The following is a 14,233-nucleotide window of genomic DNA, read 5'->3' as shown; positions in this document are numbered from 1 at the left end:
CTATCATTATTCTGAATTCTTTTTCTGGAAGGTTGCCTATCTCCACTTCATTTAGTTGTTTTCCTGGGGTTTTATCTTGTTCCTTCATGTGGTACATAGCCCTCTGCCTTTTCATCTTGTCTATCTTTCTGTGAATGTGGTCTTTGTTCCACAGGCTGCAAGATTGTAGTTCTTGCTTCTGCTGTCTGCCCTCTAGTGGATGAGGCTATCTGAGAGGCTTGTACAAGTTTCCTGATGGGAGGGACTGGTGGTGGGTAGAGCTGGCTGTTGCTGTGGTGGGCAGAGCTCAGTAAATCTTTAATCTGCTTATCTGCTGATGGGTGGGGCTGAGTTCCCTCCCTGTTGGTTGTTTGGCCTGAAGTGACCCAACACTGGAGCCTACCCGGGCTCTTTGGTGGGGCTAATGGTGGACTCTGGGAGGGCTCATGCCAAGGCGTACTTCCCAGAACTCCTGCTGCCAGTGTCCTTGTCCTCACAGTGAGACACAGCCAGCCCCTGCCTCTGCAGGAGACCCTCCAACACTAGCAAGTAAGTCTGATTCAGTCTCCCCTGGGGTCACTGCTCCTTCCCCTGGGTCCAGATGCGCACACTACTTTCTGTGTGCCCTCCAAGAGTGGAGTCTCTGTTTCCTCCAGTCCTGTCGAAGTCCTGCAATCAAATCCCGCTAGCCTTCAAAGTCTGATTCTCTAGTAATTGCTCCTCCTGTTGCCGGACCCCCAGGTTGGGAAGCCTGACATGGGGCTCAGAACCTTCCCTCCAGTGGGTGGACTTCTGTGGTATAAGTGTTCTCCAGTTTGTGAGTCACCCACCCAGCAGTTTTGGGGTTTGATTTTATTGTTATTGCCCCCTCCTACCATCTCATTGTGGCTTCTCCTTTGTCTTTGGATGTGGGGTATCTTTTTTGGTGAGTTCCAGTGTCTTCCTGTCAATGATTGTTCAGCAGTTAGTTGTGATTCTGGCACTCCTGCAAGAGGGAGTGATAGCATGTCCTTGTACTCCACCATCTTGGACCAATCTCTCAGAAGTTATTTAAAGTGATAACTAGTTACCTATTTTCTTCTGTTGTTCTTTTTTCACTTATTAGCTGGGTATATTTCTATCAGGAGAAGATTCCCCTCATCAACTACTTGGTTGCCCAGTTGTAGAGGCATGATTCTCTTCTTTTATTTGTTTTTTTTTTTTTTTGGCGGTACTCGGGCCTCTCACTGTTGTGGCCTCTCCCATTACGGAGCACAGGCTCCAGACGTGCAGGCTCAGCAGCCATGGCTCACGGGCCTAGTCGCTCCGCGGCATGTGGCATCTTCCCAGACTGGGGCACGAACCCGCGTCCCCTGCATCGGCAGGCAGACTCTCAACCACTGCGCCACCAGGGAAGCCCCTATTCTCTTAAAATCTTATTTGCATTACATAGAAGGAATTTAGAATAGTGGGCCTCAAACTGCTGCACATTAGAAACACATGAGAGTTTTTAAAAATGCAAGTGTTCTTAAAAGAAAAAAAAATTATTTGTCTGCTTCATTGAATAAGTTTTATTTATTATTATTATTTTTTTTGTGGTATGCGGGCCTTCTTCTGCTGTGGCCTCTCCCGTTGCGGAGCACAGGCTCCGGACGTGCAGGCCCAGCGGCCATGGCTCACGGGCCCAGCCGCTCCGCGGCATGTGGGATCCTCCCAGACCGGGGCGCGAACCCGGTTCCCCTGCATCGGCAGGCGGACGCGCAACCTCTGCGCCACCAGGGAAGCCCCATTGAATAAGTTTTAATGAAGTTTTTTACCATCTTATGACTTGGATTTTTCCTGTCATAAACGTAGATTTACTGCAGCTGTTTCCTGCAAAATGCAAAAGCGTAACTTTAAGTTTCATTTCCTGTACAGATAAAAGCACAGAGAGTTGTTGATAGATCCCTGGGCAGCTCTTTCCCTGCAGAAGCTGATGAAAATGGTGGCCAATAGTTATGCTATGGGTGCTTTTTGCCATTTTAGGGGGCCAGCTACTTCTCCCTTCCTTGATCTCACCTGGTTCCCGGAGTAATACTGCTTCTATCTGATACTGCAGCCCACAAATTTGTTTCTACTGTATTGGCTGTTCTGGTTGTTCCTATCAAAGCTGAGGAAATATTGTTTTGAAGATCAAAAACACTGTAAAAGCCACACACAGTTGTCAGTAAGTTGTTAGAATGTCAATAGTTGGCAGTGAAACACCTGAACCCTAGCTCTTCAGTGAAAAGAAGTGTCCAAACTTTCCAATATCTTCTTGACTGCTCACCAGTGACAGCAGATTAATACATTAATGAAATTTAATGATGTAAATTCGATAAAGGCAGGAATTTTTGTCTGTGTTGTTCACTGCTTATATCCTCATCACTTAGAACCAGTCCCAAGTGCAATAAATATTTGAATTTGTTAAATGAAAGTACCCTGTGCCTATCTGTGCCTGCAGGTTTTAGACCACCCACTGTTCTGGGTAATTTCTTGCCCTGTTTCTCAAACCATCGGTCATCCCTCTACCATCTTTTACAACCAAACATTCCCAAAGCAGAATCTTCTCTCACAGCTTGAATGTTTTCATGTCACATTCAATTTTCAGTGAATTGCAGTCTTTCTTCTCGTCTTAATAACTTTCTAAAATTGTTTCCCCTAATACCGCTAGTGATGACCTGATAGCTGTATCCAGTGAGCTCTACTCAATCCCTGTTCTTTCGGATTTCTCAACAACACTGCTCTGCTTCCTCCTGGCCCTTTGAGATGCTTGTCCTTCCTTAGCTTCCAAAACAGGACATTCTCTTAAATCCCTTTCCTACTTTCTTTGACATCCTCAGTTTCATCTTCACTAATTTCACTTTCTCAGACAGCCAGATGTGAGCATTCCTTACAAGGTGTCACCCTCGCCTGGGAACTCTCATTCATTCCCATCACTTACCAATTTTAGGTGAATTCCTCATGCAGTGCCATGTTCTTTCAATCCTGTTCTCTCATCCGATTTTCAAGCTTGCATTTCCAATGATTTGCAATGCATATCATAATGAATCTTCAATCTGTGATGTGAAATCATAGAACTCCATTCTGAGCTCACGATCCAATTCCCATGCTTCTCCTTTCTCAGCTTCCTATCTCTCTCTTTTAGCATCTTCACCATCTAATGCCCTTCCTACTTCCCATCATCCAAACCCAGAGCTGAGAGATGTTTTGATTTCTTCCTCTTTTTCACTCCTTATATCTAATAAATTCCTTCACATTCCTTCACCCCCAAATGTCTAAAATATAGCCCCCCACCTTTATTTCTAGTCTTTAATTCAGGTCTAGTTCCTTGTTTACTCCTACTGTCTCACTTGTTTTCTAAACTATTAATTGTAATTTCTTTCTTCCCTACTCAGTTCACCTCCAGTGATTCTCTGATGCTTATGGATTAAAGTCCAGATGCCATGGGCATTTTAGACCCTGCATAGTGTGGTTCAAGCCTTTGTCTATTGCCTTAAGTTAATGACACCCTGATTTAACCATGATTCATCTAGGCTATTCTGATGGGCTGTGAACACAACTAGAATGTTTCTGTTTCATCCTGTATAGGTATTGTTCCTCCTACCTGGAATGTTTTTTTCTCTTACTATATAATTTCTACTTATTCTCTAAAATTCAACTCAAATCCCTTCTATTCCGTGAGATTTCCTTGTAATATCCTAGCCTTCATTGAGCTCATTCCTATAATATTATGGAGCAATTATTTTGTGCTAGGCCTTAGAGCCTTTTACTGTTATTTAGCCCTTCCTGGCTATCTTATGTCACTTTTCATCTCTTTTTAAATTATTTTTATTGGAATATAATTCACACATCTTTTAAAGTTTTTCTTAATATATTCACAAAATTATGCAACCATCATTGCACCGTTATATAATTACAGAATATTTTCATCCTGCCAAAGGAAACCTAATTAATTAACAGTCACTTTCTGTTTCTCCTGCCCCCCTGTCTCCTGCCTATATCTATTTTTTGTTTTTATGGATTTACCTATTATGGGCATTTCATATAAATGGAATCATATATAGTTTCTTATATCTGACTTCTTGTACTTAAAATGATATTTTTAAGGCTCATGTATGTTATGACATGTACCGGTACATCATTCCTTTCATGTCTGAATAATGTTTCATTATATGGATATACCACATTTTCTTTATCTGTTCATCAGTTGATAGACATCTGGGTTGTTTCCACTTTTTGCCTATTATGAATAACGCTCCTATGAACATTTGTATAAAAGTTTGTGTGTGATCCTGTGTTTTCACTTTTCTTAGGTATATACCTAGTAGTGGACTACTGAGACTTACCTTATAGTAACTCTATGTTTAGCTTTTTGAGGAACTGCCAAACAATTTTTCAAAGCAGCTACACCATTTTACATGACCACTAGCAATGTATGAGGGTTCTAATTTTTCCAAATCCTCACCAAGCTCGTTGCTTTCTTTTTTGATTATAGCCATCCCCATGGGTGTGAAGTCATATCTCATTGTGGTTTTGATTTGCATTTCCCCAGTGACTGGTGATGAGCATCTTTTCATATACTTATTGACCATTTGTATATTTTCTTTGGACAAATATATATTCAAATCCTTTGCCCAAGTTTAAATGTGCTATTTGTCTTTTTATTGCTGAGCTGTAAGCTTTCTTTATACGTTCTGGATACTAGACCCTTATCAAATATATAATTTGCAGATATTTTCTCCCCTTCTGTAGGTTGTTTTCACTTCCTTTACACTGCCCTTTGAAGCACAAAAGTTTTAAATTTTGATGATGTTCACTTTTTAATTTGTTTATGCTTTTGTTGTCATACCTAAGAAACCATTGCCTAACCCAAGGTTATGAAGTTTATACCTATGTTTTCTTCTAAGAGTTTTGTAGTTTTAGCTCTTATATTTAGGCCTCTGATCCATTTTGAGTTAATTTTTGTATGTGATATGAGGTAAGTGTCCAATTTCATTCTTTTTTGCATGTGGCTACCCAGGTTTCCCACCACAGTTTTTTGAAAGATTATTCTTTTCCCATTGAATTTTCTTGGATCCCTACTGCTTATCTTTTAACATATATGGTTTTTATCACCTCTAGTTAGGCAGTAAGATTTTTTAGGACAGGGGGTTTTTCTTATATTTAGGTATACCCTCTGTACTTAACAGGTTGCCATACCCATAGTAGGTGCCTGATGGATATATTACTAATGTCTGTCTTTCCAACCAGATAGTAAGCTCTAAAATGAGAGGACTTTGCTTATTTTTGCTTACCAGTAGGCTGGGATCAGTAATTACTTTTGGATGATTGAATTAATGATTTCCCAATGTTGAGTTCGTGTCTTACTTTAGGATTTTTGTTCTCCCTTGCAGCAGGATGCATACTAGGTAAGAGTAATTTTCTTACAGTAAGTCACCAAGGTAAGAGGTGAGCAAGGGGCAAACATGACTCCATGGGAAAATCCTAGCTTAGCTTTGATTTTGCCACCATATGAGTCTACCATATTCATTTTATATTGCTTGGTCCTCTTTAGCTCAGAACATATAACCAGGTTTGAATGAAAGGAAACCCCTTTAAGGTTTACAGACTTAGGAAAATTTCTGATTTGTGTTTTAGGTTATGTACCAAGAATTTAAAACAAATGAAATCCAAGCTACCGTTTCTGTGTATTGGACTTTTCTCAAAGTGTAATAAAAATGAATTCCCTGGTTTTTAACAAGTGCCAGTACTTCCTATTGGTGGACTTTGACAAGGCCTAATGTGTGAAACCACATTTTGAATAATCAGAGCAGGAAATATGTTTCTTTCTTGCTCATGGTTTCTGCATAAAAGTGATTTGCAAAAAAAAAAAAAAAAGAAAAAGAGGAAATACTACGCTAAGTATCCAATTATAGAGGAAGGGTGAGTTATTCTATATTGTTTCAGTGAAGTGCTAAGTTGCAACTAAAATAATACTTAAGAAAATTATATACCAGTAAAGAAACATATTTATGATATAAATTTAAGTATAAAAAGATTACATTGTGCAGTGATTGCAACTAGGTAAAATTATGTACTGTTGTGAACTAAGGTGATCAACCATCCTGGTTTGCCTCGGACTATCTGGTTTTTAGCACTAAAAGTTCTGTATCCCAGGAAATCTCTCAGTCCTGAGCAGAGTGGGGTGGTCCGTCACCCTACTATGAACAAATTGCCAAAGAGATAATTGGGGAGAAGGTCATAGCAAGGATTTTCATTCTTTTTTAAGAGTAGACATCAGCGGTGTCTCGTTATAAGGAGTTAATGTGAGGTCAGAAAAAACTAACTATTTGAGATCATAAAAATGAATAAAATAAACTAAAATTCTTAAGGAAACCATGGGTTTGGAGAAGGATCCTCATATATGTTTCAGAAGTGGAGAAAATGAGATAGAAATAAGATCTTGTCTCTTTTGAAGGTTTTCTCACTGAATTTTGCCTTGAGTCTGCCATTGCCACAGCCTCTTCCCTTTCCCCTAGTCCAAGGAAGGCACTGGTCCTAGTCTACCACCATATATTCCAGTCACATTCTGGACTGCAGACAGCAAGGAGTGTGTTATTAATGACCTGTTCCAGGAAAATTTTCCACGGGAATATGTGTGTGTGTTAGAATATATTGACGTGAATAGTTGATGTCTTGACATCGTACAGTTCAAACCCAGATTGGGATTATGTGAATATGAGCTTAAGGCTGCTGGAGCCTCCCATCGTCAAAATGTTACAAGAGTAAAGAAGATTAGGGAAACACCATGTTGGAATCATCTGCTGCAGACGAGAACACACATATAGTTTTATTCATTTAAAGCCATTTTCGAGGACATAGACAGAAATGTCCCACCTCCTTTTTTTTTCCCCCTAATCACAGGAAATATCTTCCATTGGTGGTCAAAGTGGAAATAGCACTGAGAGTGGAAATTACATAGTCTATGTACCTGCCAGAGTCTGGCAGCACTCAGCATGTAGCAAATGCTCAAATGTATTTGATAGATTATAGTGACGTCTTCCTAGTTTAACATTCTTTCTATGTAGGGTAATAACGTCTCTGAATATGAAAAAGAATCGAGAAATAGGGTAAATATTCCCTGAGATTTGGCATCGTAAGTAATTATGTTATTTTCAAGCATGATCTTCTTTCTCAGAATGTCTCTAGCACTTAGTGTCTGCATTCTATAATCTGACAGCTAATTATATATTAATAATTTTTCAAAGGTTGTGAATGTCTAAGTCTTTTTGTTTCCAAGGGGTAAAACCTGATTTCTGACTCTTTTGTGTCTTTCTCAACACCTGTTTCATGCTGGTCAGAGAGCAGGTGCTGATAAAACCTGTTGACTTGGCTCTAGTAGTTTATGCAGACATTGGATAGGCAATTTGGTTATTTCAAGCATTACAGCATTTGAATAAGAAGATCTAGGTATGAAACAGGCTCTCAAAATTACTTGCTGTGACCATTGACAAATTACCTTTACTTATTTACTTGCTTATTTTCTCTTTAAACATTTGTAAAATAGGGATAGGGATTTTTTTCCCCTTGATCATGGAAGCTCAATTGCAATTATCTGATAAAATACTTTGTGAACTGGAAAATGTTCTACAAATACAAGTATTGATTATCCTTTGTAATTTGGGTACTCCTCATGGCACTTTTTCTGTCATTCTTTCTTCCTTTGCCTAAAGGCTAAAAGTAGGTAGACAGTGCAACCAAGAGCCTAGAAGAGGAGTTAGGGGAAGTTAAGACAGACGGAGATATGTAAGCGGTGCTGTTTGTACAAAGACAGGGCTGAGGACTGGCCACTTAGAGCTGCCCCAGTGGGGTGTGGAAGCCACAGTGTCAGCCCCACAGAAAGATAGATGGAATGAGTTCTTTATTGTACCTCATTATTATTTTTTGCTTTCCTGAAAACAGTGGTGCAAAAGAGACTCCATGAAATATGTAGATGTGGAAGGAATTAAAGATAGCTTAGGGACGGCATGAAGGAGTCACTTACATTTTTCATCTGGTGCGGAGTCTCCCTACAGCAGAGGGAAAAAATGAAAAAACAAACGAACTACTACTGCTGTGACTACTACTACACCTTATCCAAGGAACAGGCCAGTGAGAAACCGCATTCTGCAGCCCTTATTCAGCCTATTTTTTTAACGTAAGAAAGCTGTCCTAAACGAGAAACATGATGATACAGTCTACTACAATGGCCTATGTTCATCCTCTGAATGAGGACGGAGCGAAGGGCGCTGCGGTCACTCCATGCAAAGACCAGAGCGACATGGAGGCTGCATGCAGAATGCCTTCAGAAATGGGGGTAAATAAGTCTCTTGGGAGCTGTGAACGTTAATGTCTAAAAAAAAAGAAAACAGAAAAAAAATAGTTTAAGGGACACTATCATTTTCTATTGGTGAGGCTTCCTGATCTTGGGGAGGTTCTGGAAAGTTTATTTCTGTTTCTTCTTCTTCTTCTTCTTCTTCTTCTTCTTGAACTGGAATAATTTCAATGTCCTCTTCATTCTTTGGTTGGGAAGATATTTCAATCTGCTCAACCACTTCTTCTTTTATTTCAATTGCCTGTTCCTTTTTTTCTTCTGCTGACAGGAGAACTACATTCTGGAACACAAAATGGAACCAACTTTTCTTGACCTTTATCGCTGGCACATTTCTCAACAATCTGTATGAATATCAAATGCCTCCTGGTTTTTATGCTATTTATGTTATTTTCTCTATGCTTCCCAATACCAGGATTGATTTCCCAGGTGCTCATATCCTTATCAAATCACTTATCAAGGCTCATCCTCAAGGCCAGCAGATACTTGCCACTTTGCCTGGAATGATCACACAGTGTTTGGGAAATAACACTGCAATAATAGAGGAATTTAGATTTTAGTTTTGATTGGCCTTTATTGGAGATAACCTTGGGAAAGTAACTTTCTCTCTCCAATCCTGTCTTCCTCATCTGCAAAATGAAGGAATTGATGATGATTTCTAAATTCTCTTCCAAAGCTAACATCCTAGGGTTCTGAAGCAGTTGATAATAGATCTGTCACTGGGATATTCATATCTCCCAATTGTGGAGCCTCTTTGAACCTATTGTTTTGGAAGAGGGATTAGAAGGAAAGAGGGGAGGAGAAGGGAGTACTGAGAAATGAGATGGAAGAAATAGTGGCTTTAATCAGCCTTCAACCATCCTGTTTTTATGCATTAAGTATGGAATTCTGAAGTCAAGAGGGATGACTTGAAGTCCAACAAGGTTGGTAAGAGGATGTACATAGCATAGGACTGTATCCTCTGTCTAACCTTTAAACTTATTTCAGATTTCAAGACACTTTTCTCCATTACTGGTATTTTCTGCTTTCCAGATATATGCTAGGATCACTTTTCATGATGTTCCCAGGCTCATCAGATTACACTCTCCATAAATGGCTCTTTGTAGATGTGATTTTCCTACAGGGAGTTTGTGAACAGCATGGCTTCTACTTACAGCTTTGGGTCTGGAGCATATTTTTTTCCATTCATTCTCAACAGTGCCAGCTGTCACAAGTTTTTGGAGGAAGGTAAAGAGCAGCATCACTGCAAAAATGCCCTGAAGAACAGAAAAATGAGGGTGAAAATGTAATAATGAAAATATAAGAATATGGTTGGTGCTCAGTAAATGACTGTTGACTAAAAGTAAATGATTAAAAGATCAATTCTTTAGGGAAATAATGACTGACTGTGAGAACTGCTAGTATCTGCATAACCCTAACCCTTAGCACAACTCCTGGCACATAACAGATAGTGCATGTTGTTGACAGAAAGTAAAGCGGTAATAATTAGTTGAAGAATCAATTTTGTGCAGGCAAGAACAATTATTGGGTCCCAAATTGAACTGTATCCAGCTTTAGGTGGTATGGTATTGCACTAAGGAAATCTCTCCACACTTGGGAGATGCATTTTTTTCCCCTTCAAACTCTACACTAAAAACTCCTTGAGGCAAATGATGTTTATTACAACTTAGGTTCTTCAATGTTCATCTTAATCAATAATAATAATAATAATAAATATTGTTAATAATATAATAATAACAAATGTTAAAGCAAACACTTAAATAGCACTTTCTATGTACCAGACACTGTTCTAAGTTCTTTCCATGTATTACTCATCCCTCAAAGCAGCCTTATAAATACTATAAACAGTAAATACTATTACCTTCCCCATTTTACAGTTGAAGAAAATGAGACAGTGTGATCAGAATTCTTGCTCAACGCCATATAGGCGATAAGTAGCAGACACAGACAGTCTGGTCATAAGAAAAATGCCATACTTCCTCCCTGAAAATAAATCCAGTTTCACACTTACCAAGAATAAAAACCGTATGCTGTCACAATATTTCATAGAGAGAGAGTTTTTCTCAGCGGGGTTAGCTGGTTCACAGTTGTATATGTTAACATATGGTGTGGGAGCCTTAGTAAGGTTCAGATTCTCCATTTTAAAAAAATGGGAAACTGTCAGATTAAATATGTCCATGATCAAAAAGATTATTCCAGAAATAGCAGCAAAGAGACTCAATGAGTTCATTATTATTCTCCCTCTGACCTGAAATAGAGACATAAAGATTTATTAATTGAGTTTAATTACCAATTGAAGAATATAAGCTAGGAAGGGATTCCAGATCCCATTCCCCTGACTCAGAAAGGTACTACTCCTAAATCATACGAAGTTCTATTTCTCTCAGTTGTTTTTAGTCTCTTTGTCACTATAAAATGAAAACCTTCATGTCTGAACCTTGTCCCTTTCTCAGGTTTCCCCATCTCATTTATGCCGCCACCATCCAATCAGTTCATCAAGAAAACATCCTAGGAGTGATCCTCGCACTTCCTCTCACTTGCACTGCCTCAAGAATACTAGTAGGCATTCCATACACAATTGTTGAGTAAATGAAATGAATAGTATTCAGATTATATCACAGTGAAGCAGGATGGTATTGTGGGTATAGGTAGGGAAAGAGCCGATAGACCCCTCTAGGTCTGTACCATCAAGTGGAAACAAGCAAATAGTAACACCTATTCCCTCCCTCTTGACCCAGGTTGCAGTCAGCCCCAGTCAATCATCTTTCAAAATACAATTAAGGCTGATGTCTCCGGGTAACACAGGAAAGAGGATGTCAGTGTGAATGTGCTACCTTGCCGGGATGATAAAAGTTCGAAACAGGAATATATGTGCAAAAAGTACCATAATGGTGTGGGGTTATTGATGATTATCTTAAGACACACATATTTCATCCCTGGTTGTGTGACCTACAGATGGCAAGTCAGTAGGACTGACTGTATTGGGAGAATAAATACAACTTGATCTTCATAAACAGTTTTTCTTTTCTCCCAAACTGAGTTTGTCAGACCACCTCTAGACAGGAGCCATCTCAATCTCCTCTATTTCCATTGACTTCGGAAGTGACTTAAATTAGTAATAGCTTAGTAAGTGGAGAAAAGTTGAAGAAGGAAGCTTGCTGGTAAGCTCTTGACCTGTACAGAATCAGGGGTTCTTCCTGGGGGTAAATGTGTCCTGAGGGGTTATATGCACAAGACCACTCTAGCTCTTTATAGCCTCTGAAGCACCCTCATGTATATTACTCCATTTTATCCTCAGGAGAGTTTCATACGGTAGCAGTGACTATTATCTCCATTTTATAGGTTAAAATTCAGAGGTACATAGGGGTAAACTGACTTGCTCAGGGTTACAGCTGAAGGTTAACTAGGACTTAAGTCAGTCATAGCATTGATTAGACAGTTTTCCTAAATGCTGGTCTGAGAGAAATGACAAGATTTTCAAAGAGATCTCAGTCTCACACGGCATCTCACATTCCTAAGACCATAGGCATGCTCTTCAACGATCTGCCTTTAATTCTGTTTCCATGAATATCTCATTTCCATGTTTTTTATGAATAAAATCACAACAGCATCATAGAGGACCTTTTGCTTTTTAGGATTGAGCGATAACTCAGTGCTACTGTAACTCCAAAGGTCTTCAAGGGTCCTTCTTTTCAACTGAGAAAATAGCTACTTCTCTGATGTGTGGGAAAGAAGGACATACGATTACTTGCCAAACTCGTCATGGAGTTTTTCTCCGCTGCTGCCAGGAGTGATCCAGAAATGATATACTGTAAAAAGAGAGGTGGTGGGTGGGGAAGGGCGGGGGCGAGATGGGAGAAGCAGCAGAGAGAGAGGGGCAGAGAAGGAGATCACTTTTTAACATTGAGAACTGGTTGTAAAAAAGCTATCCACACTTTCAACCACTTTCACTAAACTATCCAGTCCTTTTTAATGGATTTATTCGTTTTTCAGCATATTTCTCCTTTATTCAGGCTCAATCACATTCAGTCCACGCCTTTTATTCAATCAAATGGGGAGCTGTGACTAGGAATATAGTAAGACCAGAGGCAGAATTCACATTTCCATGTCAATTAGTACTCACACTGTGAATTTAAATGTTTTATTTTCAGTTTTCCTTTTTTTAATTTGGGGAATTGCTCTTTGGAGTTCACAGTGTTCTAAATGGCATCGATGGCATTGATGAGTGAATTGATGTAGAAGAAATACTTGGCCTGAATGTCATAGGCACTTCATTAAAACGTGGGCTGCTACAGGAAGTGGTCATTATTTCTCATCTTCCTTTTCTACTATTCAAGCTGTAAGATGGAGGAAACTCTTTCACTAATCCATCTCTCCTTATTCTGAACATTTCAATCCTGGACCTGTCTTCATAGTCGCATCTATGAAGGTGTAATGGTGATGAAAACATCACTGTCCCATACTACATCCAGACAGGGTTACAAGCTTGGAAAACATGCACATGAAACAGCCATAAGGAGTACTGCTCTGCTGATAAGTGAGAGGAGATTTATTTGGGATGGGACTAATTTCACCACGTGAGATAGTAACTAAAGAGAATTGTAGGGAAGAAGGACCAGGTGGGAGGAAGTTTGCTTTCTGAAATACCATGCTATACAGTCCAAATATCTAGTACCCAGCCCCCTTCATGCCGGACATTGACTTTGGAGAGGTCCTGCTTTGAGAAGTCTTTCCTCCCTGTGTAGATAGATCCATGTAGGGCAGCTTTCTCTGAATTCCCATGAAGCATGGCCACTGACTCTCAACCACGGTATTCATGCTCAATGTAGTCAACTTCTCTTTCCACTAAATCACATCAACCAGATAACCTATTCCCTATTCCTGTGCTTTCCTCAACACAGAAGTAATCTGGTATATTCCTGTGGAGCTTTTTAACCTTTTTGTCTGTATCACTCCCCAAATGGTTGTTAGTTTTTACTCACCATAATGCCTCCCCAGAGAGGGTACCACAAAGTTACACAGATGGGTGCATAGACCTCCACGTGGATCAACAGGAGGCCGCCCAGGGCAATGTGGAAGAGCCCATTCATAATCTGGACAGCCTGGGGAGAGAATAGGGGCACTGATGGATGAACTGAAGTCATCGTCAAGTCAGAAAGCGAAGGTGAGGCCGGAAGCCCTGGTTCCTGACCTGGATGGGGCTGTGTAAGATGTCCAAAGCAAGCGGTGAAGGTGCCAAGACCTTTGTCTCGTTCCGATTCATTTTCCCCACCACCTGGGGCATTTCCAAGGCAGGAATATGTGGTATACTGGTGATGAACTGGGATGGGAGACCCCTAACTATGCAAGCCTCAAGATCAAGTGGGGGCATAAGATCGCCATGATAATCTCTCTATACGTCCCTGATTTGGTCCCCTGTGTCAGACATAAAGATCACCTCAAGTGGGATCAAATACCTTCCAGTCGGATTGAATTTTGTACCTGGCCTACAGCATCTGCTTCTGTAGGCCAGAGAGTCCCTGGGATGTAGAATGGAGGGCAACTGACTTACCCCCAAAGGCTTAGATTCCCTCATGAAGAAGCTCTGTGTGGCGCCCACCACTGAAGGCACCCTCCTGGGAATTAGTTTCTGAACAGGCTGCATGGCAATAGGGCCTGCTGGGAAAGCTCCACTCATGGAATTCCTGGGTGTCGTCATTTCACCCTCAAAAGTCCTAAAAATAAAACAAATAATAAAATGAGGAGAGAGAGAACAGGATTCTTGGCAGTCTCTTATCTCGTGTTGTGCACCTGACTACTTTCCTCTGTATTCTCTCTGTGGGTGTCACTGATGGCAGACACGGCCTCTTCCTAGTGACTTTGGATCTAAAGCAAGGCCTCCTGCCATGTTCCAAGACAGGATCC

General features: G+C 40.2%; 1 protein-coding gene across 1 annotated transcript; it reads right to left on the bottom strand.

The window, feature by feature from the left end:
* Nucleotides 1-8,381: 8,381 nt before the first annotated feature.
* LOC102984445 (B-lymphocyte antigen CD20-like) lies at nt 8,382-14,027 on the bottom strand. The gene is made up of 6 exons (XM_007123787.1): nt 13,881-14,027; nt 13,312-13,431; nt 12,082-12,138; nt 10,341-10,577; nt 9,484-9,585; nt 8,382-8,612 (listed from the first exon to the last, which is right to left on the bottom strand). Exons 1-6 carry the CDS (start codon nt 14,025-14,027, stop codon nt 8,382-8,384), a joined length of 894 nt encoding a protein of 297 aa, XP_007123849.1.
* Between the last annotated feature and the right edge of the window lie 206 nt (nt 14,028-14,233).

The sequence above is a fragment of the Physeter macrocephalus genome, chromosome 16 (assembly GCF_002837175.3).
Source record: "Physeter macrocephalus isolate SW-GA chromosome 16, ASM283717v5, whole genome shotgun sequence".
Taxonomy (NCBI): domain Eukaryota; kingdom Metazoa; phylum Chordata; class Mammalia; order Artiodactyla; family Physeteridae; genus Physeter; species Physeter macrocephalus.
Note: the sequence above shows the minus strand (reverse complement) of the source record. Positions and strands in the feature narration are given on the sequence as shown.